The sequence below is a fragment of the Coloeus monedula genome (assembly GCF_965178545.1).
Source record: "Coloeus monedula genome assembly, chromosome: 2".
Classification (NCBI taxonomy): Eukaryota; Metazoa; Chordata; class Aves; order Passeriformes; family Corvidae; genus Coloeus; species Coloeus monedula.
In genome coordinates, this window is record NC_138782.1 from 8,734,702 (window position 1) to 8,762,598 (window position 27,897).

The following is a 27,897-nucleotide window of genomic DNA, read 5'->3' on the forward strand; positions in this document are numbered from 1 at the left end:
GTGATGTAACATCCATTTAACACTGGCCTGACCTCTGCTGAAAAAATATCTGAATTGTGATGTAACATCCATTTAACACTGGCCTGACCCCTGCTGAAAAAATATCTGATGCACTTACAGTTCACAATTCAAGGAGTAACAAGATTTATGGCAACGGTTGAAGGGATGGAAAATATGACTTACAGGAAGACATTCAACGGAGTGTTAATTCTATGTCTTTATCATCACAACCTTAAAACTCATCTGGAGAAAATAATAGTTCAGCAGTTCCATGAAAAAGTTCATAGTGACAACAAAACCTAGAAGTCAATGTAGGACTGATCAGCATTTTAAAGAGAGGCAGAGTTATAACTTTTTAGAAATGACTGTAAGCACTCATTGGAACATTTCCCCTGTAATAGATCAGTCTTGATTCTTAATTCAACGTTTGTATGTTAAGGAAAAAAAGGACTACAGACCACATGCAAGAGTCAATGACAATAAGCCCTACAGTTAACCTAAAGTACTAGGTGAGAAATCCCAGTGGTCCTTTCTGGTCTTAAACTTCTGTAGTCGTCAACATAATGACTATTTTTCTTTAAATTGCTGGTTTTGATGGAGTTTTCTCTTTTCAGTGTTTAGATTTTACTTTTTAAACCAGTCTTTCCTAAACTAATCCTTCTTAAAGTTTGTATTATTTTTTACCATCCCATAGACAAAACCATCAAAGCTTGCCATTGTGAGGTTTACAAGCTACAGACAGTGGGTGCTCCCTTGTTGGCAATGTCTCTTTAGTGGCACCAGCTTGCAGAGCAGTACTGCCAGGTGGCAGTTGGGACTGTCAGAATATGCTCAGTGAATGACTTAGTCACACCCCTCACCCAGACCTGTGTTATGATCCTCATTTCTGAATGTGTGCAGGATCTTGCCTTGCTGGTAGGAGGGAGCCAGGAGGGCTGTTCCATTGCCTTTATTATTGATGTTCCTCTTTTTATGGACTGACAACAAAATAAAAAGAGGTGTGTGAACCAAGGGAAGACCTCTGGGGAAAGAAAAACCTACATACAGGAATTTAAAGTAGAGAAAATGCCTTTCCCCAGCTTTTATTTTCCTTTTGTTTCTGATACCAAGGAACAGCTGTGGATGGAAACCAGTAGGGACTCCACTGGTTGTCAAGCAGTCACCAGTAGGTATTATTGATCCAGGAGTTCACAGGCCCCAAGTTACCCGGAAACACTTTAATACTGGGAAGGATATTGTAAGGAGAGGGGTTGCTGACTATTGATGAAAATAAATAACTTGGCTTAAAGAAATAATATATAAAGTTGTTTTTAATAGCTGTCTCTGCTTAGAACAAGCATCTAAAAGCAGAATTCTACAGACATAATCTCTTAATGAGACTGCAAAGCTGTTTTCCTTTTCTCCTGTGCCATTCCTTGTTTTACCTTTCCCCTATGTTTGATTTTTTTCAACATCAGTCATTCATTTACAACACTTCTGTTGATGTAACTCGGCTTTGGATTAGGTTTCAAGTTGCCATTTCCTTTCTGTTTGAATAGGGATTTCTTTTATCCAGAGGAAGGAAACCAATAATTTGTCGTGACAAACCAATGCTCACTTGGATTCACAGTCATGTGGTCAGCTCTTCTGTAATTTTCTAAAGCATTTTAAGATAATGGAAGAAGTCTTTTTTGTGATTTCTGATTTTTCCTTTGTTTTCCCCAATTTATTTAACATCTGTACTCCATTTGACCATTTTCTGGACAGATTACAGTAAATCTATCATTTTGTTTGTTTTAAAGGTGATACTAAGTTTTTGTGCTTTCTGTGCCCCAAGTCTTTCCCAGGGGATCATTCAGGGATCCATCAAAGGATCAACCTTTGGTACGACAAATTACCAGATGTATCTGTAGGAACAAGCTAAGCTATACTTCGCCATAAATTTACATAATCTGTACTGTTGCTTTCCAATCAGAGTTATGCAGATGGCAGATTATTTACAGAACTGAGCTCCCAAACTTTTTATGTGCTGCTATCACTGCAATCCCACTAGTGCATGGAACACTCTCATTCCTTGGCTGTCTCAGCACAGGGAAGGCCCAAGTACTTTCCTGCCAGTCATCCCCTGAAAACTGTTTGGGGATTGCTCAGGGAGCCTGGACACCTGGGTGTTCCTGAGCATCCTGGCAGTATAGACTGCGAGTCAGTGCAGAGTGAGGAGCCCTGGGCCTGAGGTTTTCCCTGGCTTTGCCCTAGGACTGTTTGACCACCTCCCTGTCCCTTCGCTTTTGCGAGAAGAGGGATGGGGACTGGTTGCTGATGGCCCTGTGAGCAGCTGGTGCAGGCTTCTGGCTAGAGAGGGAGGTTTGGGGGGAACTCCAGATATTTTGTGTTTGCTGGGCCGAAGACATAAGCTGAGTGCCAGCCCCACCGGTGAAGGTCCTGCCAAAGTCTTTCGTTCTGCTGTCCCCACAGTCAACCGTGTATAGGTTCCAGCTTCGGGCCGTCTGCCTCCACTCGGCAACCCTCCCCCTCAGCCCCATGGGAAGAAGAGCCGGGCTCGGCTAGAGGTTTGGCGGGGGGCTGGTGCGTGCTTGTGCGGGCGCAATCGGCGGGTGCGGCTTCGTAGGGGCAGGACTGTGGAAGGTGGGCGTGAGGCGGGGGTGGGGTGCTGGGGAGGCGTGCGGAGTGTTCCGGGAGCCGGGAGCCGTGGGCTGGGGGGGTGGGGGGGGGGCCGGGGCGATCCTCCCCGCCCATGATTGGCAGCGCGGCGTGTCCCCCCCCCTCCATCCACCTCGGCTCTTGCTGCCCCTCGGCCGCCGCGGAATACAGATCCGCACCGCCGGGCCGGTGCTCTCCACGCCGATCTCCTCCTACTCTGTCGCTCTCATTTGTTTTAATTTTTTTTTCCCCTCCTCCCCTCCCGTCTTTTGGGCGCTTCCTGCTCGCCCGCCCGCCCGCCCGGCGGGCTGCCTCCTCGGGCGCGCAGCGCGAGGCCATGCCGGCGGGGCCACCGCTGCTTCGGGGCTCCCTCCTCCTCCTCTACCTTCTGCACTTCCTCGGCGCCCCAGCCCGCGGAGCCGTCTACACCAACCATTTCTTGGTAGAGCTGTACGACGGGGGCCAGGCGGAGGCCGAGCGGGTGGCGGCGGAGCACGGCTTTGGCGGGGTGCGGAAGGTAAGCAGGGTCTGAGCGCCGCGGTGCCCTTCACGTTGGGCTCCGGGCGTGCGGTGTGGTGCCGTGGGCATGCCGGCGATGCGGGGGTAGCCCCAGGCCGGTTCTGCCCGCCGCTCACCTGGGGAAAGGGACGGTGCGGAGCGCGTCCCGCTGTGCCCGCGTTAATCCCCGCTTCCCGAGGGGCTTTGAGGAATAGCGGTGCCAGGAGCCATTGCAACTGCTCCTCGGCACTGGCCCAGCAGGGTGGTTATATTGGACTGGAGAGAGAGCGGAGTTTCCCACATGGTAACTCGGTGCCTTTTGACTTACTATGTAAACATCCTGCCACGGAGGAGCGGGCATCGGAGCACCTGCGAAAAAATGAAAGCCTCATCTCTATGGAGAAGCCTGCACACAATTTAAATAGAAGATTTCACAGGGGTTTTGACACTCAAGTTTGTGATGCTCGTGGGCTTATTAATATCCCTATTATTCTCCTAGAGAAATAGGATTACTCTAGGCTGAGGAAGTTGCTTAATATTAAGCATGATAAGCAATGAATGCTTCTCACTAATGAATGTAAGTTAGGAAACTTCAAGTGCCATTGGAGGTTGTTTTTGCTCCTGAGGTCCTAGAAAATCAAACGCAGCCAGAGTGGCAGGTCTCCTCCTGGCTCCTAGAGTGTCCAGCTCTGCTAGAAATCTCTCCCATTCAAATAATAATTAGACCTCTAAATATTTCAGGGTACAGTAAGACCTGGGGTGAAAACAGGGAGAGGCTGATAGAGTGCCCTAGTCAATAAAATTCCTGGCAGACTTACTTGGAGTGTAGAAGGAAGGCAGGCTGTGAGTGTTGCTGCTGCTTGTTTGTTTTTTTTCTTTTCCTGGCAGTTATGCAATGACAGCCTGGTCCTACATCCAAGGAAATGAATTATAATAGCACCCTGAACTTGAATGAGTGAAATGGCTTTAAACCTCGATTTAAAAATAAAAATTAAAAAAGCATATCAAGTGAGACTCCCTCCCTCAGGTTGCCTCATTTCAACTCCAGTGGGAGCTTGTTAGAGAAATGAGGACAAGATCATTGTTGCTGTGATTGCAGCTAACTCTTGCTTTTGATAAGATGCTTTTGTTTTAGGCTCTCAGCCTTGTCCTGATAGTGACAGAGCTGGGCTGCTGATACATTTGGGAAAGGATTAATTGTGGGGATTAGGTTTGGTTATATGAAATTTAGATACAGCTTTTTGGTCAACAGTTTTCCTCTTCTAGTCTCTTCCTGATTGTGCTCTCTTCCTCCTATCCTGGGGTTATCTGACAGATAAGGCCTTATTAAGATAGAAGAGTATGTTCCTGCACAGCTCAATTTCTTATGACTTGCTAGATGCTTTCAAATGATCCTCTAGTCCAAGTGGGGAAGAGACAGGGAGAGAGAGAGGATTTTGTAGGATGGAGAAATGCAGCTTCTGGGCTGCTAGAATCCTCTCCCCTCTACCATGCTTCTACCCAGGATGTCTTGGCCACATTAGGAGACTTCTTCGTGGAAATCAGCCTTGTAGCTCATCTCAGGAGAGAGCTGGAGGGAAATCCCTTGGGTAAGTCTGTGCAAGAGGAGAGTACCTGCTTTCCAGGACGTGCCACTGGAGGGCTGTTTCTTGTGGGTGTGGGTATCTCTGAAGCCCAGCAGAGCCACGGTGTGATGTGTGTGTGTGCTCATGGCGTGGGGCAGCAGGTGGTTGCAGTACTTGGCACATACTGTCTCAAGGTTTCTGGGTTATACTGTCCCAGTCCTTGGAAAGCTAGTAAGCCTCCCATCCCTCCTCCCCAGCTGTAAAGGAAGTACCACCCTGCCTTTTGCAAGGCATTAAGTTTAGGGAAGAGGAAAGGTTGGTAGGGTTTGACATTTTGCTGGCTGTGCTGGAGGATAATTCATGAGAGGTTGATAGCAATCTTCATTCTTAACGGGGTTTGGGTGGTGATAATTGGCCGCTAATAAAAGCTCGTGACGTTTATGCCAATGGCTCTTCAGTACTGCTGAAGAGTCTCCTCTCTGTTTTGCTATCATCAGGCTTGTCTAGCAACTCACAGTCTGCAGACTCAGCTTTCATGGTGGTAACGACAGTGCAGGAGGATGAACGTGGCCGTGTGAAGAGAAGCACAGAGCTGTTGGTGGGAAACTCCTGAGGGAAAGTACTATGTGTAGATAAGCTGTCTAATGAAATATTCAAAAAATACCAGCACCCCCCCCCCCACCCCCACCAAATTACACCACAAGCAGAAGTGATCTTTTATACACTTCAATGACACATGCTGTTTGGATGATAAATTGAGTTATTTACTTAAAAAAAATGGGTTTAACTTTAACCATATTGGAGAAGAGCCATTGTCTGAAAATAATCACCTTTTTTTCAGCGCAGGGACTTTCCCAGTACGAACACAAGAGCAGATTCTGCTTTTTTTAGTTGTGTATGATTTCAAGATGTGTATGAGAAAGATCTCTTTTATGCCTGTTAGGGTATCACAGATCTCTTTTAACATGACTTTGTGGGAGCTGTTTTTTAAATGAGGTATTTTAAGTGCGCATGTTTTTTTCCCCAATAAGCAATCTCTGAGCAAGTGCATATTACATTTACTTAACAGCAGATTTCTGCAGAAATGCATGAGAAAGCATTGCCTTTAAGATTAATGTTATGAACTGCATGATGTGCTTTTTAACTGATTCTTTGGCCATGCTTCCTGCCATCATTCTGAAACGACTACAAGATATCAGGTGGGCTAAATGTGTGCTTTAAATTCAGTGCTCCATGAATTGATTAAGAAGGGCTTGGTGCTTACATAAACAGGTGCTTTTGTTTACGTCTAGGATCCTAACATGAATCAGTGCCAAAAAGAGTAGTCAGTTTTTCTTTAATCTTCCCTGAATTAATCCTGAATACAGACCTCTTTGTACTGCTTATTGTGCTCTTTGAGTTTTATTTTTAATGTTTGCAATTTTTCAATCCATTTTTACCTGCTAAAATTGTTTCTGTGTATTTCTGGTGAAACAAATAACTGTGATAAAACATATTTTTTTCTTAAGCATTCAGGAATTGTGAGAATGCCCCCCTAATATTGTGAGAAGTGCAAAAAGAACAAGTTTTTGGTTTTGATTGATTTATTTGATTTATTTGCCTCTTGGCATGGTTGCCACCAGAATACATTTCTTAATGCAGGCTGAAAAAAGCTGCTTTCTGACCTTGCCTTGCAATTCTCAATTAGTTTCTAACAAGGAGAGTTGGAAGATGCATTTAGAAAGGTCTTCTATTTGGAGATCAGAGTTTAGGCATCTCTTTCAATTTCATCAGCAATAGGGAGACTGAGACAATCCACAAAATGCCACCATAACTAAAAGGCTTCTAGTAGCATTGAGGTGTGAAGGGTTTTAAACAATTAGCATTCAGTGGCCTCAGATTTTAAAATAAGAACCAAACATGGATTTCAAATTGTGGAGAATTTTATGTTTATGTTGCCCAAAGCTGGTCTATTTCTTCCTTCATGTATCACCTCATCCTATCTCTCACTAAATCAGTGTACCTCTCACAGCTGTGACCTCTTTGCTTCCTGTTTTTGCTTAGGAGACTGCTGGTTGAGGACTAGGCTTTGTGGAACCAACCAGTAATTTCTTGATGAAACACTGGGAGCATTCAGGTTTTCTTGTTTTTTCTTTACATTGCATGAATACGGACTAATCAAAAGCAAGACTTAACAGGTAAAGAAGCTGTATTTCTTGCTGCAGCAGCCCACTTCCCTGCATTTAGGCTGAGCCTCTGAGGTGGGAGTTGATGTGGTGTAGAAGGCAGACCTAGAGGCAGAATAATGAGTTCGCAGCCTTGGGAGCTCTTTGCAGGGATTTCTATCAGGGATCCTGAACATTTCATCCTGGAATGCACATATTAAAGCCTTAAAATGCCCTCCTGGGCAGGTCAACTTCTAAATCTGGGAAATAGGTGTTTGCCTTGCTTCTGCATGCCCAGGAGTCACTGTGATGGACAGATGGCATTCAGTGCACGTGAAAAATGCTGTTTGTGGACGTGGGTTTGGATGTTGTGTTTACAGGTGTATGTATTTATATACATATGTATCTTTCCTGTTCCTTTTCCCCCAATACCTAACCTTGGTGTAAAGAAGAGAAGGGAAAGGGAAATTCTTAGCCAGGGTCCTGGCACACCCTGTGTCCATGCTTCACAGTTAAACATGCTTGTGTTACTTTCGCATGTGCTGCTAATCCAAGGGCTGGTGGAAGTGTTAATTGTGTAATTAAGTGTAATTGTGGCCAAGTAAAGGCAGCATGGAGGGTGCAGGAGTGCTCCAGTGTGGTTCCGTTGCTGAAGCAATGGAACATCCCATGCAAAGAGGAGGCAGAAAGCTCAGGCCTCCCGACATGGGCCGGCTGGAGTCCAAGGACTCAAGATCAAGCCTCAGAATGCAGTGTTTCTGTGCATTAATATGTGTTTCATAATTTATTAACTTGTGTTTTATGCTGGTCTAGAGGAAAGGATGTTTGCTTGCAAAAGCATTCCTTTATTATAGAAACAGAAAAACCTCTTAGACACGGAGGATACAATGTAAATTTTCTGATGAACCCGAGAGCTTTAATTTTCTAGATTTCACTGTTGCAGTTCTGTTTTAGTAAGACAAAAAAAAAAAAAAAGGCTATCTCACCGTAGCAACGAATGCTTCCGTTTCCATCCTGATGTGTGTAAATTAGGGGGAAGAAGCATTTGAATAGCAGGAAAAGTTTGATTCTGCTGTGGGCAGACACACTGCTGGGTGGTGATATGGACCTCCCTTTTCCAGAAAAACACATGAAAAAAGTAACTGGGGAAATGCAGTGAGAGAGCAGCTATCTGCATCAGGAGGGAGCCTTGTTGGCTCCTCACAGGTGGAGTCCAGGTGTGACATTGGGTATGATCTGGAGAGGCCTGTTCACTCCTATTTACACTTGAGACAAATGTTAGTGGAATCAAAAAAGAATTTTGCTGTGCTAGAAGTGAGTTTGCCTCATATATGGAAATACTGTATTTCTTTGGAAATGTTGCCTTTTTTTTTTTTAGATTTTATTTTGTGTTCTGCCTTGGATGCGTAAACAGCTCCAGGAGTAAACACTGGCTAACTGGATAACTTGGAACAAGCAAAAGAAAACCCTATTACTTAAATGTAATAAATTATGCACATGAAAGCTGTAAATTGAGAACATCTGTAAACCACAGGCTCAACTACATCCCTAACCCAGTTTCTGTAAAGCTCCTTCTCTACCAGGCTCAACTACATCCCTAACCCAGTTTCTGTAAAGCTCCTTCTCTACCAGAGACTCAGATTGTTTGCTGGTGTGTGTTCTATTTGAGCTATAAAATAATTACCTTGTCAGATTTTACACTTGTTTGAGTGTAAAACAAGGTTAGCCTCCCCTACTATAGATCCCCGCTGTAATTGCTCCATTACTGTTTTGAATATGCGGTGTAGTTGTTTCTTAGCAAAACATGCAAGATTAAACCTTACCTTTATAGATTTTTGTTTTGTTTCCTGAACTGCAGTTCAGTGAACACAAAGGTATGAAATTCTGGCTGTTTTTAAAACTGCCTGCATTTATAATTTTATTTATTGCATGTTATTTGGACTCATTTGCAAAATAGAACACGTGGTAGAGACAAGTGCAGTTCTTTTTGCACTTGGTTTTTTCTTGATGGTGCAGCCCGACAGGGAATGTGCAGTTATGGGTTTTCATTTACATTATATTTAGTTTTGCCAGTGTGAAGGAGAAAACATTTAAAGAAGTGGACAGCATTCCCTGAACACTGTGATCCCAGCATACCAGGACTGAACATGCTGTGTACTAGCCTATCTCCTGCAATCTAGCCCAGAGTGCCTGTCACTCTCGGGTCTCCTTCCTTTTGCCCAGATAACTTTCTGGCAGATGACTGTCAGACTATTCCTGGGCTCTACAACATTCAGATATATGAATTGCCTCTGTGTGTTTGACCTTTGGGATCCCGTATGTTGTGGGTCTTTCTGTGGTCCTACTTAAAGCCCTTATTCTTCTAGGTAGGCTTTTCAGATGCTGAAAGCAGTCTACTGAGAGGCAATATGGTCATCTATAGCTGTTAACATATCCAGAATCGAATTTGTCCCCTGACCTTTGTCTGCAGAGCTGTGCAGTGAAAGGATAACTGTTTATTGCAAGAGTCCCCTGCTTTGAAGACTCGGGATTTTGCATCAGAGGGACAGATCCCATTGTCATGTTTAACCAGACCCAGATGGTTTAGGGTACTGCAAATGAGGGAGGGCAGTTTGTTTGTAGTTTGGCAGTTCAAATCCACATTTAAGTTCCAGACCAAAAGAAATTATCAATTCACTCCCAGCTTGAAATGCTTCCTTCTGTGATCCTGTGGCACCCTTGGCATTTGTTTATTAGCAGACAAATGGTCCCAGAGAGTCTGCTGCTTGGCTCCTTCAGAAAAGGACAGAAGTGTTTAAATTTGTGTTATCTTTTTGAGAATCAACTGTTGCATGAAGGTGAGAGATAGCCTTCCATCTTTTTCACAAAACGTGACAGGTGACAAGATATAAGACCCTACCAACTCTTAGGAAAACTTTTACTGCTGTAACTGTACTGATGTGGTTAAAGTGGGGAAACAAACCCAATTGCAGTGCTGTTACTATCAGTGTAGGAGTACTGACATGTTTAACTCATTCTAAGTCAGACCAATATTAGCAGAAATTTAATGTCCTCTGGAGCTTTTAACAGTAAGACCATGTTGATTTAAACAAACAAACAAACAAAATGAACCAAAATCAACAACAAAAAAAGGAGCTTCCAGTCTTCCTGGAATAGTTATGCTGGTAATAGTTACTACTTAGTGTAGCTAAGTAGAAGTTTGCATGTGACCCTTAAACTCATCTATCTATGGAATTGTTCAATTAAAATTAATACATGCAACTCAAGTTTCAAATACTTGTAATAAAGCAGTTGCAAAGTAGTTGCCAAAACATAGAATTTATCTGGTAGATAGCTTCTGTTAGTAAGTTCTGAGAAATATCCATGCTCACAGAAAATTCTGTGATCTGGAAATCAAGCCAAATTGTTAAAATGAAGGATAAATTCTGCCAGTTCTTATTAAAATATTGTAGGGGGAAACCCTTTTGTGCAGTTCCAGTCCACAGCATGGTTGGGTAGTTTCTGTGTTAGCAGTAGCAGCAAATTCAGTGCTGTTGATAGATGTAAAAATTACCTTTGTCCTGCAATATTATTCCAGTCATCAAAAACTCTGGGGTTTTTTTCTTTTTCTTTCAACTTTTTCAGATAATTAAATGGGTCAGGTCTCTACAGGATGCTGCTGCATGGTGGCTATAAATATTGCAGTGAGCAGCCCAACACTTCCATCCATCCATCCATGGCCTCTGGTGGGAGGAAGCTGAACTGCTCAGCTATTTGTCAATGTCTGGTGTGTTGCTCTTGTAAATCAAGGCGAGCTCTGCATTTAACTCTCATAAGTTCATTGAAAAAGCAAACCCTATGCTACTGAAATGGAGATTTAATTTCAGCTCAGAAGGCTTAGGCCATGCTTTGTGACAGAAGGCACTGTCCAGAGAGAGCTGAATTCAGTGTGTACTGTGTTGAGTGGCCATGACACACAGTTTATCATGCAGTGTGAAATACAATTTGGTCATGGATTTACAACAGTAGCTCAACAGTGTAACTCAGCTGAACACTGGCTGTGTTCAGCAAGTAGCCGGAACTTGGACTTAAAAAAGAAATTATGAGCTTGACCAATCTCTCCATTTATACACTGTGATTATAAACAAATGAATTGGGTAGTGATAGCTCTTTCACAAGGAGTGAACTGGGACATTGTCATGTATTACCTACCTTCTCAAACAAAACTTCTGTGGAAATGTTACATTCTTAACTATTTTTTCCACAGAAAGCAAATGGAAGTAATGACCTCAGTGTTTACATCAAACCAGTTGGCAAATGTGTCCCAGATATTCATGACTGAACTAGATTATTGCTTACCAGAAGAATAAGGTGGTAATATATCAGAGCTGCTTTCTCCAAAGAAACAACCTGTGAAAACCTGAAACCCAGAAAATACATATTTAAATATTATTATTATTATTATTATATAGAGAAATTTGCACTGTTTCAGATGATTGTTGGATGCCAAACTAGAGTCACAGAGGTAAATCTCTTCCTTGTATGGGTAGTGAAAGAGGTGGAATATAGCCTCCCCTTTCCTGATGACAGAGAATCCTTCTTTCTGCCTACTCATTCTTTATGAAAAGCCAGTGAAACAGAAGAGTGTGATTCTGAAATCTGCTCTGTGGGTGAGTACTGTCTCTGTCACCTACTGTGCAACATCAAGTGCAGCAAAAGCTTCTTTTTAGCTGCAGTCAAGATATGGTGAATTAGCTATAACCACGACTGTTGGATTCCAATCAGTCTCATGGGGACCTTATGATTCCCTGTATCAATTAATTTTAGACTGTATTTCAACTGAATTTAGCTATTTAGAAGTTATTTTGAGCCAGTTGTAAAGTGGAACTGTCAGCTCAGAATTTGGGTGAAGAAGTATCAAAATCAGAACTGGAACACATCTGTAGGTTTGGAAGACTTCACTGATGGAATGATGGTCGTGGATTGTGACATCATCATCCTGGTAGCATTTCCATCTTTTAATTTTTATATTGCCATTTAAACCCCCAAAATTCACAGGCAAATGTACTTTTCATCTCTTAACTGTAAAACCATTCAATTTCTCCTACAATTAAGATACAGTTCAGAATAAAACCTGGTCAGAAAAGCAGGTGGATTTTTTTCTCTTTCTGTTGATGGAGATTAAAATACTCAGTGTGATGCTGTAAAATCCCTTTTGCCCTTCTAACTGAATATATATTATTCAAGTTAAATATATTATACCTTGATAGAGAAACCAGTTTTTCAGGCTCTAAAGGCTGAAATGCTGAATGATTAATTAAAACCCTACATTTTCCTTGCTTGAGTAATGTAATAGGAGCAAGATAACGTATAAGCACATGCTGGACTGAAAACAATTTCTGCCATCAGTAAACTTCCATCATTTATTAATTGGTAGTAAAAGACTTATTTCACAGCTGCCTGAAAGGTCAATGAGGGAGGTCCTGGGAGGAAGGGTAAGAGGTGGTGTTGCTGTTTGCTTTCTTTTCTCATAATTTTTGCTAGGTTTGAGTCATCCTTTTTCTTACATCTACCGCAGAGCTCTTGACCCCACTCAGAGCAGTTATTCCTTGTTGTGAAGTGACCATTGTGCTGTTGTGTACAGGAGGCAACAGGAGCTCTCTCCAGGTTGTGGTGGCATAAGTAAAGGATTTGCCTCTGACCTGATCTTGTAATAGTGAGGATTAATGTCTGTGACTTCCTTCTAGCAGAATCAAGAAACAAGTGTCTCAAAGTGTTCTTTTACTTGGCTCTGCTGAAAATGTCTTAAAGCTTCCTTCCCCTGCTCTTCTCAAGCCTACCACCTTATGATAAAAAAAAAAAAAAAAGTCACTCTCTTGTCCTTTAATATCACAGTTTTGTTTCTAATTGTTACTCAACTGCTTGTCTGGCAACTGGAAGACTTTTTCAGTGTGGTGTAGTAACAGAAACCTCTCTGTGAAGCACTTTCTGTCTATCAGCTCTTGCTTGGCAGCTTAGCAAGAGTAAGTAAGCAGACACGGAGTAAAAAGGAAACAGTAAAGGTTTTGAATTGCAAGACAGGTCAGATCTTAAAGTGTTGGTAGAGCTAGAATCTTTGCATTAGATTAATTCACATCTTCTGTCAATAACCAACTGCTTTTGCTCTGAGTTGCTCTTATAGCTCTACTCCATTAGAGCTTGAGTTCCTGACTCTGCTTTTAGATGCTGAATGAGCTGAGCACTTGTACACATGTTTATGTAGCCACTTTGTTACATGAACGTAAACTTAAAAATAATGCTGAAGTGCCTTACTGAAATTCAGGATCTCAGCTTTTAGCAATGTCTTGCCCCTTCTTCATCCATGAGGTTTAATTACCAGTAATTTGTGTCTGGGACAACACTGCATCTTAATGTTGTTTTTTAAATTTGTTGTTTTGTTCTGGTTTGGCCAAATTTAGAAATATATCCTCTGAGAGAAGGCACAACCACCCCTTCCCCCCCAGGTTCGGGAAAAAATAAATTTTCCTCGAAGGCAAGTGAAGGAGATAAAACTATTTATTTACCAAACACATGGGAAAAGGAAAATAAGGCTAAATACTAAAATGTTTCACTGTGGAGGAAAAACCTGGGAAAGTGTCTTCCCTTTGGTCTCCTCAGAGCTGGGGCTTGGGCCAGGACCAGGCCCTCTGTGCCTGATGGAAAGTCCTCCCGATGTGCTCTGAGGTTGAAAGCAGTCCAGTAGAAAAGGGAGAAAATCCGGAATTCCAGAGAAGGAAAAGCAAAGTCCAACTCTCAGTCTCTCTCCGGAGAACAAGAAACTGAAACAACTGGCCAAAAGCTGACTGGAAAGCAGCAAGCTGGGTGCTTCCTCGCTCCTCTGCTGCAGGTGGGGGAAAAAAAAAAACCTGTTGCAGCGGGGATTACTGCAACAAGCATATTTCAAACCAGGAGTCCCGTGGAAACGAAGTATATATGGACAGATTTGTGGTAGATGTTTCAGGGATGTTTATTTCTCCAGCCGCATGGCCGGGGCTCAGCTCAGGAACTCCGCAGTCACGGGACCCGAGGGTCCTTGGCCACCCGGGGAACACAAACCAACCAATGGGAAATGAGGCTGAGCAGGGGCAGGGAAACCCCGTGTCTCCCCCCCCAGGCCCCTCTCCCAGGGCTCCATGGCAGGGGAGGGACCCCAACATCTCACCCGTTTTATTTTAACAAAAGGAGAATGAAAACAACTGGATAAACATAACAAGAACAGTTTCAAGACAAAACAAGCCACCCTCCTGAGTCTTTAAATGTCCAATCAGATTCTGTGGAACATCTTAGGGCTGACAGAAGGGAGACAAAACTCTCCGGGCATGCTTTGTGGGGAAACTGAGGCAGGAGAGGGTTTAATTTCTTCTCTCCCTCTTTTCATCCCCCCCTCGGCATTGGAGAGGAATTGTAGGGAAATGGAATTGTATAGGGAAACCATGGGGTGAAAAACGGATTAGGAATAAACTGGGGATAGGGTAAACTTAGGAAGGGGTTCATATTGGGTATAGGGTAAAAGGGGGAAGTAGGCTGTGGGTAGGGAAGTTGCTGGGATGGATAGTGTTTATAATTTTGTGCATAACGGCTGCCTTGACTGGAATACCTCCAGGCCCAGTAACATTCGCTGCTTGTAAACCCTTCTTTCCTTGCACTATATCAAACTGCACAACTTCTCCATCTCCTACACTTTGCAGGTAATTTTTAGGGTTATTTCTTTTAATGGCACTTCTATGGATGAATAAATCTTCCCCTGTATCATCTCGTGTTATAGACCCATAGTTGTTTTTGACATTGTACCATTTCACAGTTCCTGTAACTTTCGTGGGTACAACTCCTCCTATCACATGCTTGCGTGTTCGTCGTGGCTGCTGGTCCCGCGTGGCCGCTGCCTCGTTGACTCCGATGTCTTGGCTGGGCCCCCGCGTTGCAGCTGCTCCGTGCTCTCCGAGCGGCGCTGCTCCGGTGCCTGTCTGGGCTCTGCGCGGCCCCGCGTTGCCATCGCCGCTGGGCTCCGTGCCCTGTGAGTGGTTCCGCTCCACAAACTCCATGCTGCTTTGGGTGCGGCCCCGTTTCTGCTCAGCGCTGCGCTGCGCGGCTTCTCGTGTCGCTGTGGAAACCGTCGCTTCTCCCTCCGCAGGGCTCTCCGAGCCGTGTGCTCAGAGCGGGCTGCCACGCTGATGCCCGGTTCCTGGCTGCTCGTGGCCCACGGCACCCGCGGCGCCTGCGGCATCGCTCCCTCACTTGCGGTCGCGTGGCCGGGGACCCCGAGACAGGGATGGGGTCCGCGATAAGGCGCACGCTCCCGAGGGGGCCGGGCGCATCCAGCACAGGCACCTCCGCTGGCACGGCTGCAGTCATGTGCTCCCGGGATGGCGGCCGCGCGGTCTCGGCCACGGGATTAGTATGATCCTCTGCTTTAGGGGTAATGGGACCGTTCAAATGCTCCTCAAGAGCTTCCCTGACTATAAGGTATGCACGGAAAGCTTCTCTTTGATCCCATACTTTATCCCAGATCTCGTCCCAGAAACACCCCTCACAAGATACAGGAGGTTTGATATCAAAAAGTAAGTCTCGAGAAATATAGGAGAACCTTTTGAAAAGCCAGATGAAAAAGTGTTCTATATCTCCCAGCTGCATTACTTTTTTGTTTTGTTGTTCAAGGATTCCTTTAACTTCTAGGTACCTTTCTTTCTGTGGCTCAGAGAGCCCCATTTCCCACGATTCTTCCATAGTCCAGAGAGAATATCCAAACCAAGATGAGAAGAGAGAGGTCTAGAGTGGTTATTTTACTCACGAATCTTCTTCAGGGATCAGTATCTTGCCCGCATTCCTCCACCAGTTTGTCGCAGCGGGGATTACTGCAACAAGCATATTTCAAACCAGGAGTCCCGTGGAAACGAAGTATATATGGACAGATTTGTGGTAGATGTTTCAGGGATGTTTATTTCTCCAGCCGCATGGCCGGGGCTCAGCTCAGGAACCCTGCAGTCACGGGACCCGAGGGTCCTTGGCCACCCGGGGAACACAAACCAACCAATGGGAAATGAGGCTGAGCAGGGGCAGGGAAACCCCGTGTCTCCCCCCCCAGGCCCCTCTCCCAGGGCTCCATGGCAGGGGAGGGACCCCAACAAAAACCTGCTATCTTTATGTGACCTTGAACAAGCTGCAAATTGCTTTGAGAAAGTTTTGCTCAGTTTTTTCCTTCCCCCTCTCAGGCTCAGTTTAGAGGCATAGAAAGGCACAAAAATTAATTTCTGGGCATAGGCAGCGATATGGGATACACATCATAAGGTCACCCCAAGACAAAACTTTAGGTCATGGGTTTTGTCTCTATGTTTCTGGAGCTGAAGTGACACCAGGCTCCTGTGTGACAGCAATAGTCAACCTGTTTGGTTACATGCTTAAAAGGAGGGATGGGTTGTAAATCAGGAGTGAGGCAAAGTGGTCTTTTGTAAGCTGCGCTAATTGCTGTCAGCAATATTGATATATCTCAGAAGTATACCATGGCCATTTAAATTTCCAGACTAACTGAATCAGACTGTTTCTTACGAATTTTCCCTAAGGAAGGTATACTGATATGAAGAAGAGATTTCCATCTTATATTGCTTAAATATATTAAAACATTTAAAAAATATTTGTTACTAAAGAGATACCTGGTTGCACACAGATAACATTACATGTGTAGATATACCCATTAATATATGTTTGTGTCTTGGTTTGAAAGACAGGTGTCTGCCAAGGACGGCAGGAGTCTCCCTTGGAATGGAAAGAAAAAAATTGCAACCCCCCTTCCATCTGAATTATTATAATTTTGAAATTAAGGGGCTTTCAGGCAAAGATATGAGGAACAGGAATAACAGTTCTTTACTATTATATATATATATATATATATATATATGTGTGTGTGTGTGTGTATAACAAGGTAAACAAACAACAATAACTATAGCAGTAACAGGAAACAGAACCACAAACCCAGTCCCAGCCTTCTCGGCTGTCGGGCCCTTTCCCCTGGGGTGCAGTTCCGCTCGCAGCCGGCAGGGGCGCTGGTGGCTCCCGGTGAGCAGGGCAGATGCGATGGTTCCCCTGCGGCTGCAGGGGGCGCTCCGGAGCGAGCTCGGGGAGCACGCGGCACCGGTGCCCTGGGATCCCGGGGCGGGATGGGACAAAGGCTTCACAAACCCCTGGGCAGCTGATCCTGGTGTCTGGCCGGACCCTCAGGAACAGCAGGCTGGAACGGCAGGGACAAGCACAAATCCCGGGTGGCAGACGAGATGTATCCAAACTCAGGAGCTGCAGTGGGAACCCCCCGGAGGTCTCAGCAGGCAGGGCATGGTGGGGCTACAGAGTAGCGAAGACTCGAAGCAACGGCGGGGGCAGGGTGGCCCCAGCCCAGCTCCCAGTGGGGCAGGGAAAGATGGGCTTGGGAATCCCAGGGTTTCTCCAGTAGAAGGAAGGCAGCCGAAGAAGCAGCCTCTCTCTCTGTCCAAACGCCGGGAGCTGGCTGCCCACAAGCCCAGGTGAAAGAGAGTAGCCAGATGCACCCCATGCCTGTGGCCAGGTCTTTTGTTTTTCTTAAGCACCCAGGAATTTGTCCCCCTGGCAACATATAGGGGGAAAATTCCTTTAAGAGAAAAAGAAAACAGGAGGAAAACTAAAACCCCAACAGTTTGCAATGGCACTTGGCATTTTACAGTTAAGAGTTTCATATCACAGTCTTTAGTGCTGTGCAAGCATTGATTAAATGAATCCTATCAATAAATAAAATCACCAAACTAGTACTTAGAAGATTATGCTGTTTTACGTGGGAGGCAACCGAAACAAGAATATTACAGCTCTAATTGCCCAAGATTCTCCTAATATTAGGAGATGCTGAAACTCATGTCTTCTGACTCTGAAACTCATGTCCTGGCTCTGTCCTAGAGCAGAGTTGCTACCATGTGAAGCAAGAGCAGAGAGGGAAATAGCAAAGGAAATGGTCGTGGGTTGAATGATCTTTTGAATGGGAGAAGGTCATTTGAGGTGTGAAAACTTTTACAGAATATTAACATCTTCAGAGATGCTTTGAAAACACAGCAGGACATCAAAAGTGTGACAGGATACCCCGAGGTGCTCCATTGCTCCAAGCAGGAGACAGGCACAGCCAACATTTTATTCACCTTTGTTAATAAAATGTAGAACTGGCAAAGCCACTTCTGGATTACCATCTTTTCCCCCCCTTTATTCTTACAGCACTGACTGCTCCAGACTAAATGAATTATGGTTAATTAACTGGGTCAAGTACTGACAGACTGTCTCTAAAGAATGTTTGGAGTCTGATTTCTGCTCGTATTTTTTTCTCATTTTTGTTTGTTTAGGTTTGTGGGGTGGGAGGTGTTTGTTTATTTTCTTTTGTTCATTTTTGTTGTTGTTGTTTTGTTTTTAGGGAGTGAGGGTGGTTTTTTTTGTTTTAATGGGATGTAAAATTCTCCCAATTTGTGTAAAAAACCCATTTTGTGTTATATATACCTGCTTTAAGAAAATTTAATTGATTCACCTTCTGATGGAATCATATTTACTTAATTATTCTAAATGATGTGTATGTTTATCTGTTGTTTATGTGGTTGTTATGGAGTTGTGTAGCTGAATGATTGGAGAGGCTGTCTCCTTTTCCCAGTGGTCATTTGCTGCTGCTAAAAATGACAACACAATTGGTAGATTCTCTCAGTGACTTTTCTGGTGCTGAACTCCAGAATTTTTTCTGGTGCCCAGGGCTTGGCTGAGGTGCTCTTCTTTCACACACGCACACACACCCCCCCACCATTTATGTAAGAGGACATAATGATGATTGCTTAGCCTTCACTTCAGCCTGTCAGCCAAACAATAATAATCACCTACTCCAGGTAATGACAGTCTGAATTAACCCAGACAGTCCAATTTGAGGGCTAGTGTATAAACAACAGCATTCTCCTTGAAATCTGGGAAGTATCCTGCTTTCAACAGGGCATGTGGTAGAACTGATAATGGTGTTTACAGTTACTGGGGAGTAATGGATAAAACTCTCTAAACTGCACAGATCCTTTCCCGTAAACAACAATAACTGTTTTAAAAGCTTCAAATGGCTTATCCAATTCACTGATAAAACTATCAGCAAATCCACAGTCTTGTCACTGATGACTTGTATGACTTTATGTGGTTGCAGGATGGAGCTCTTCAATGACAAACTTAACAGTGATACAGATACTGTAAAACCTTACACCTGTGTGATTCATTCAATTGCAGATCAAAATCCAAATATCACAAACTTGTAACCAAACCAGTGGAGCAGTGGTTTGTATGCGCTTGGAAGCACTGGGTGGGGTCATGTAACAACAAAACTGATGAGAAAATGAGACTAGCCATTTAACATCAGAATTGATCTACCTAGACAGCAGTGCTTCTCTTACAGACTTCGGAGTGAAAGAGCTCCTGGCACTCTGCTCTGCTTGTATTTTAACATAGCTACCTCAGAGAAGTGAGATGAATCATGCTTTGAAAGGGCCTCTTTTTCTTTTGCCATGAATTGTACAGGGCGTTTAGTGAATTCCACATGGACATGTAAGTGTAATAGCAGTCCACAACCAGTTCAGTTTCTTTCATTTACTTCTAGGTTTTTATTTAATACCTCATATCCAGCTATTGAGAAGACAGTGTAACCTTGTTCTTGCTGCATGCAAGAGGGGATAGGCTAAAGTATTTGTTTTATCCTTTTGGATAAAATAAAATCCAAAGGCATATATTCCGCAAAATCTTTGGACATCACTTTTGACTTTACACTTTCTAGAGGAAAAGATATTTTGCTGTGGAGGTCAGGAAACCTTTCAGAAATAATTGGAAGCTACTTCTGCTGGCTTGAGAAGATGTAATAGAACTTTTTAAGCAGGATTGCTGTGTTCTTACAGGCCAACCAATATTCTGAGTAACAGTAACAGGTGGCCTTGTTATCATGTGTGTTACAATATTTCCATTGACTTTTGTATCTCTCTACTTAGTCTTGGTTCCTTCTTACTACCACCACCTGTTGGTGATTCCTTTGATGGTTGGATATTTATATGAAATGGAGCTGAAAACATATGAAAATGTCTAAGTCAGGCATTTATGAATTAATTTGTAAGGGAATGTTTCACTTTGTGTTAATGAATTGATTTCACAAGGATGATCTGATGATGTTTTAGTACAAAATGTACCTTTTGGGAGTGTTGAATCTATGGCTATAACACCTCCACCTGCCAGATTTGCCAAGAGAAGCAGATCAGGCTTTGGTGGAGGCAGCTGGTTGAGACACGGGTACAGTGAGAACTGAATCATAGCACTCAGACCTGGGCCTCACTGTGCCAGTCATTGGGGCTGTTTGGAGCTTGTGCAGAACCCAGGCTCCACCTGAGATCCTTATTTTGAGCCTTCAGAGTAATTATAGCACACAAATGAGAAAGTGTGAAATCCGTGCCTGGGGCCATGGGGACACAGTGGACTGGATTTCATGTTGGGTGATCTCTAGTGCAGCTTTAGTCCTCTGTGCTATTTCACATTTCTCTACCAATGTTTGAATTAATCCTTTCTTGTTTGTGCTTTGTTCTGTGTTATTTTGGTGCCTGAGGCTACCTATATTTCTAGCTGGCTCTTCTCTTACGTGGCCCTCATCGCTAAAGTGAGTGAGTGGTTTTGACTTCAGACTTGGCTCCCATCTGTGTATTTCAAGGTAAAATGATTTCTAATGCTAATTGGGGTGAAGGAAAATGAGAGAGAGTTTAAAAATTCATATTGAGTATTTATAAGCATCCTCAGTGCATTTGGTGAAACTGGGATGAAAAGGTTTCAAAAAGGTTTCTAATTTCTGCTGGGAGGCACTCTGTTGTGCTTTACTTACAATGGTAAGTGAAGGTGTGAGGCCTGTGGGGCCCATGAAGGCTCCAAATACATTTATTTCTAATGGGTTTAGATCATATTTTCTGTTGGTGTAATTACTGAGCTTTGGTGGGATGAAAGAGCTCACCTGTGCCAGTTTATGGCTCCTCTCAAAGTCAGGAGTGATGCTTGGGCAGTGCTTGGACTCTGTGAGGAGAGATGTTTTGTGTTATACTTCTTAAAAAAAAAAAGAAAAAATTATTTTAAAATTATTATTTGGGGGATGGGTATCTTTTTTTTCCCTTTAGCACCAGTGTTTGTTTGAACCCTCGCATCCATGGCCACATATTCATACTAAGGCAGGCAAGGAGCTCTGGGGAGAGTCTTTATCAGCCTGGCTGAATGAGGGCTTTCTTTGAATCCCATTCACCGACAGATCCATTTATGATGATTTTGGTGATCAAAGAAGGCAGTAACTTGCTATAAATTGCCCTTTGCTTGTATTTATAAATGATTTTGCTCAAAAGAAAGTTGTTGCAGACTGTTGTTCCCATTAGTAACTTGGGAGAGAAACCTTAACTGGTTTTAGAATATTACAGTGTTGGGGAGAAATCATTGGAAATGATGCACAAAAGCCAGCAGTGTGCTGTAGGGATTCTGCAGTATGGGAAGGCTGGGCAGAGATAATTCCCATTAAAACAAGAGGGGGCAATCCAGGTTGTTCTTAAGCTTTTTTGTGGGCACCATAATGTATGTAGATAGAACTCTGCTGTGAGTCAGTAAAATGCAATGTTAAAGGAGCCTGTAAAATTTGATGTTAATGATAAGCCTTGGAACCAATGTTCATCTTTATTTTTGTATTGTATATTACCTCTTAAAATTAGTGACAGGCTGTGAATGCTGGACCTCTCAGTGAGAGCCAGAAAAAGTACTGATGCCACTGGCAGATTTATTCAACTTGGGTATTTTCTTAAGAATTTATTGCTGCTTCATAATACCTTTGCTGGACGGGCTTTTCTGGTCAGGAGATGCTGCTGCTTGTTTTCAGTGTTAGCTCTGCCCAAGGTGGCCTCAGTTGCTGCAGTTCGACAATGAGGAACAGTTTCAGATTTTAGTTTTTCTGTGGCTTTTCTTTAAACTTCTGCGCTGCTTTGCAGCTGATATTGATTTCCTTTGCTTTGTGACAGGTAAAACTGCAACTGGTGTCACTGTGCATATTGTTTAAGGCAAGACCAAGCAAGAAGGGCAGTTTGATTTTCTCTGTCAAGATGGGATGGGAGCCATCAGCTCTGAGGGAATCATGTCTGCTGCCCAGTCCTAGATTGGGTGTTCCTGAGGAACAGGCTACTTTATACCTGATTTTTCCTTCTTGGAGCAGTTGAGGGCTCAGCAGTGGACTGTCTGTTTCTCCCTTTCAATACTGGGGAATGACCTCTCTCAGGAGCAATGCCTGGGCCTGGCAGGGGAGAATTGTAGCTGCCTGTTTACAGCCCTTCTTCCCAGCAGTGGCATTTAGGGCAGCCCAGAGTCACTCCCTTTTCTTGCTGGGGAAAGACTGTCATATGTAAGGAGGAGAGTGAAGAAAGGTTGAGAACCATGAATTTAACTTACTTATTTTTATTTCAATAATAATTACACCTCAACTTCTGTGGTTGAGCAGTAGCCTGAGAACAGCTAAGATACCTCAGACATACTTTTCCTGCTTCTTTCTGTACCAAATGGTACATCCTAGCCATTTTCATAGAATCATGGATTGTTAAGGTTGGAAAAGACTCTAAGATCATCAAATCTATTTTGCTTTCAGTTATGCCTCTTCCATTGAAAGAGATTTCTTTCCTGCATTTAGCTGAACACTGAATTTTTAGAAGTTATTTTCTGGTCCACATTCTTTCAGGAAGAGGATTAAACAGATTTCATCTTTACTTCAGAAAGTGTTATTAATAACCACAAGGAGTCTGCAAATATGAAGAAAAGAAGGAGACAGGTGGATATAAAGTGTTTTGCTCTACTTGCTGTTTTGTATTTGTGGTTCTGGTTTTGCTTGTGTGTATTTTTCACCAGTACTTTTATACAAATATTGCAAGTAATGAAGTGCTTGTAATTCCTGAGATTCTGAAAGCCGTGTTTTGTAATGGACAATAATTATACATCAAGGAAATAAGTAGGCCCATTTCTAATTTTAAATAATCCTCCTCACTTGAATATTAAAGTGATTTCCAGTAATTAGTTATCTTACTTAATTGCTGATTTTTTTCTGAGGGCAGGAAGCTTTGCTTTTTTCTTGCAGAAAGAACCTGAGCCACCAGGCTGAGTGCATTATTATTCCATGGTACATGCTGAGGCTGCTGTTGCCACAATAGGAATTTTACTCCATAGCAATTCCAGCTTTACAGCTACTAGAGCAGATACTGCTTATGACACTTTGAAGTCTTTATGTACAGGAGATCTGTTTTCATTTCACTTCATCATATGCACTGTTCATTTCACTATTTGCTCTTTTGCTGTAGCTCCAAATCAGAGGAGACTTCCTGGAATAGCTGATAGTGGGAATGTAAATCCTGTTGTGAGCTACCTGTGTCCTCCATTTGGATGCTGCCAAGAAGTTACTGGCTTGGTAGCAGGAGTCGCTCAGAATTGGAAGCTTCAGTCATTTCTTGTGGTATTCGCAGATCTCAGTGCAAAATCCTTATCAAAGCCTGACGTTTTAGGCCCTTTCCCTGGTGTCTGATTTCTCCCACATGTACATTCATTAATTTCAAGGATTTACTGCAGAGTTTAGATTCTTCCTGAAAATTGCTTGGTTTCTGCTATTAATTATTCACAGTCCTCAGTACTAGATCACATAATCTTTCAGGTATTGCCTCACTGAGCTGCCTTCCTGGGTGTCCCCCTCTAGGTTTAATTGATGCAGTGTGAAAAACCACGTGAGCTATAAAATATCCGAGTTCCTCAGAGATTACTGGGATAACTGAGGAAAGAGTGGAATAGTCTTAGTCAAACTTATTCATTACTTTGTCCCTAAATCTGGTCATTGTTGTACTAATTGTAGTTGCTTGTGGTCAAACTTGAATACACCAGCTTTAAAAGGTTACTATATACGATATTGCTTCATGCTAAGAGGTACTAGAAACTAACCTTGTATGGAAAATAAACAGCAAGTATCTGTTATATATTTCCAGATATTTTCAAAATTACTTAGACTAATCCTTAATGGAATCAATATTTGACTGGAATTGATTTTAGTGGTTGATACCGAGATAAAAGGAAGAAAAGTAGCATGATTTCACAGAGAGAATTAGAGGGGTAATTGGGCCACAAACAGCAAAGGACACTAATGGTTAGCACACCAGGATGGATTTCAAGCTGTAACTGATCTGCCTATTTAGATTTTTATTTTTCCTGTGCATGTTTTTGAGGCATAGAGTAATGTATCCAATGCGGGGGAAGGGCATTTTCCTGGAGAGACAGATCTATTGCCAAACTGTGGATTATATAAATGCCTGATCACCCAGTTGGTAAACATGTCAGATACAAGTTTAAATGTAAATCTGCTTTTTAAAACAATTACCTAAACCCAGACAGAATTTAAACCTTCAGAGCTGTGACTCTGAGGATATATAGGAAGTGATGGAGACTTTTGTGGCCTTTACTGAGAGCTCTTATAGCCTCCATTCTCCTTCTACCTCAGCTGTTGTATTTTTCACAGGTATATGGAGCTGAAGCTGAATAATCTGATTACTCACCCAGAAAAGCTCTCCAGTCAGCCATGCAGATCAGCTCCAGGGAACCATAATGATTTTGATGAAATCTCCTTAATAGTTTATAAAGACTTTAAAAGAGGTCTTTTTATCAGAACAGAATGCTTTCTTTTTTTAAGTTACTTTGCATTTATGTATCCTACAGAATGAAACTTTAACATGAAGATTAAATGCTTTCATTTCAGTGACAGTCAATGTTTCAATTAACATAAAAAAGTGCTTTGAAGAAAAAGAAAACCCAAACTTGCATACTCATTTTTGGAATGACCAGATTTAAACTTTCAGACTTCACTATCTTCTATTTCCACACTGCTTCACATGTATAGTAAAATATGTTTGTGGAACTGTACCAGATATAGTGATAGATTGACTGAAACAGGAGATAAATTCATAGAAGGTAATTTGTGTTTGTGCACTGTATATACCTGTATACAGGAACAGAATCTGTTTTATGGCAGCATGATGCTGCTACCTGTATTCAGCCCAGGTTTTCACAACAATTTTTCTGTCTAGACATCAGCCTTGGTATTTCAGTGAAGAACTTTGAACTGCTAAGATGTTTATGTTATCCTGAAGTATAGATAATAAAAAGGAGAGGAACAGGTTGTCATAGCTGTTCTAGAATATCTCTTTTAAGAAGTTATTTTAAATGCAGTTGAACCTTTGAAGTTGAAATGTTCACAGCATTAACATATCCCAACCATTTCTTTTCAAGTTTTACAAGGACAAGCTTAGTTTAAAAATGTGCAGTTACTTACATTAAAATGTTCAACTGGAATGTCCCTATTAAGTTCAAATGCGGAAAGAACTGTTCAAGATTCAACTGGAGCTTCCTAATCAAGTGCTGGAAGTGAGATGCTGTTCTCCTAACACAGTGTCTTTTAGCCTTTTAAAAGCTCTCTGCCAATCCTGAGGAGAAAAATACATTTAATAATGGGAAGCCCTCCAGAGATGTTTGCTTGCTCCTTAAATGTCTTGGACATTAAAGGTGCAGAACACTGTTTCCACCTGAACACTGAGCTGTCTGTTTTCTTAATATGCTTTGTATGTTCCATTTCAGGGTGCTCAGAAGAAATTCCAAGTATCATATTTTTCTGAAAGTGGAAATCTTTTTGCTTTCTGCCTTCCCTCTTATGATACCAGTTCGGGTGTGTTACAACAGCTCAGCAAAGCACTTATGTAAGGCCCTCTTGGTGAGGGATGCTCTCCGGAGTTTCAAATCGTTTGCAGTTCATTTTGTTGTTTTTTTCTGGCTTTTTCAGGGAATGCTTCCTCTTGTGATTTGGGGTGCCCGTCAGAAATATTGGCACTGTTGACCTTAAGTGTGAGGTGGAAAGAGTACTAAGTGTATACAAGTGAAGTTATGCACTGTAAACCTGTAGCAAACAACTTCAATGCTGCTGGGTGCACTTTTCAAAAATAACTTAAGAGTAGCATTCTCAAGATTGGGGCTCTTTGGCATAACTCTTCACAAGTCTTGTAGGTTCCTGAATCACTTCAAAGGTAAAAGTTTTCTTGTCATCCTTATTAACAGCCAATAGCTCCATGATGGTTTTTTTTTCCTCTCTCTCTTCCTCAGCTCCCTTTTTTAGATTCTGGATACTTTTTTTATCACAATGGTCTTGCTAAAGCCAGGAGAAGACGCAGCCTTCAACACAAGCTTCGTCTGGAAAAGGACTCCAGGGTAAGTGTTTCATCATTATGTGCAGCTGTCATGTTTTCTTTGTGATGCAGACCATTTTTTATGAGATCAGGGTGATGATCAAATCTGTGGCTATGATTATGGGTTTTTTCCCCATGCTTGTTTCAAGCTTGGTGGCTTCTGTATGCACACACTTCCTAAATAGCCTCAGCTTTTATTACTTCACTGTTTCAAATAGTCGTACATTCTCTGAGATGTATCCTCTCTCCAGTAAGACTCAGTGATGCCATAGTCTCCAGAACATCTCTATGCACTCTGTAATGTGGGGAGAAGCCATCCGAGGTACATCTCCTGGTTGTCCCCTCCATGAATCTTGCTACCCATGGGTTATTCAACCCTGAATACCTTGTGGTGTGAATGGTGGGTGGCACTTTCTCTGCAATCACCGTAGATTCCCTCCTTCTCGAGGAGTAGTATAAACACCAGTTACTAGAGGAGTGTAAGCTGTCAAACTTCAGTAGTTCTTTTAGAGGTTCTTGATTGCAGTCCGCAAATGGTGTGCTCAGTTTTCAGAAGCATAAACCTCTCAGACAGGAGAAAAAGGCCCCATTTGTGGAAGGCTATGAGCTGGCACTGACAAATTCTTTCTCCTTATATGCAGAGGTTTTGCACCAGTTTAATACTGAGCTGAAGTTGGGCCAGGTAGCACAAAAAGTATATTTACTGCCCAAAGAAAGTAGATTGGTCTGAGGAATGATATCATGACAGCAGATAGATTATTTTTTAATCCTTCAGTAAGATTTCAACTCTCTGCACTGTGAAGAGGCTGGAACTATTTTGTTCCAGACAGAATGTGATTGCCATATTTGTGTTATTGTAACACCCATGACAGTGAAACACTTGAGTAGGAAGAAGAGGAAAATAGGTTAAATAAGATCACAGTTGTTGTTGTGACACCATAGCAAGCAAGGTCTGATGAATTCCCAGCTTAATTTTCCTGCTTCTGCAGAAATTTCAAGTGATTCCAGGCCCAGGTCCAACTAGGGTGCCCATGGCTGGTCCCTTCTGTTGTTGAGAGCCATGTGAGGGAATCACACAGGTTCCAGGTGCTGCCTGCCCCATTACTCTGTCCCAAGATGCTGATAGCTGGGTGCTCTAGGGTACCTCTTCCTGGTCCCGTTCTCTGAAAAGAAACCAGATACAGCTGAAGGGTTACGAGGAAGAGACACACCCAACCTGCCTTGAATGGAAATTCTCAGGCTTCCATTGTTTTGTTTAGTAAGCAGGGGATCAGAAAATAAGTCACTGGGGAAAATCTACAATTAGTGACTACTAAAGCAAATGTCCTGAGAAGTGTTCCCTTTCTCTGAACCATCCAATCTTGTTATTTTTAAGAAGATGCATGAGAAAATTTAAGAGAAAAAGCTCACAATTAAGTCAGAACATTGAAAAGTAGTGGCTGAGTACAGTCACTGGGCAGTCATTCCATATGCTCTTTGGAAGTAAGTATTTCTGTAAGCCTCTGAAAATTTTAAAAATACCTATGATATTTGTATGAAACCACTAATTCTCACTGCAGCCTAACATTACATCTGAGCACTCCTGTACTAATTCCAGACTGGCTCTTGCATTGATACCTCTAGACTAAGTATGTGCACTGGTATTAAGAATAGCTTAAGTGGATCTACCTTCTCGTTCAGAGATGTTCCCTTTAGTGTAGTTATCTGATATTTGCAGTTTTCTAGACTCCCAGTTGGCTTCTGTCATGTGGAGTGAAA

At 42.7% G+C, this 27,897-nt stretch overlaps 1 protein-coding gene across 1 annotated transcript in view; it reads left to right on the top strand.

The window, feature by feature from the left end:
• Positions 1-2,977: 2,977 nt before the first annotated feature.
• The window catches only part of PCSK2 (proprotein convertase subtilisin/kexin type 2), a gene marked incomplete at its 5' end in the record, with an annotated part of 110,381 nt that continues 85,461 nt past the window's right edge, over positions 2,978-27,897 (top strand). Inside the window, 2 exons of the mRNA XM_082277139.1 lie at positions 2,978-3,157; positions 26,057-26,161. Of these exons, the coding sequence (XP_082133265.1) occupies positions 2,978-3,157; positions 26,057-26,161 (285 nt within the window). The remainder of the gene's footprint in view (positions 3,158-26,056; positions 26,162-27,897) is intronic.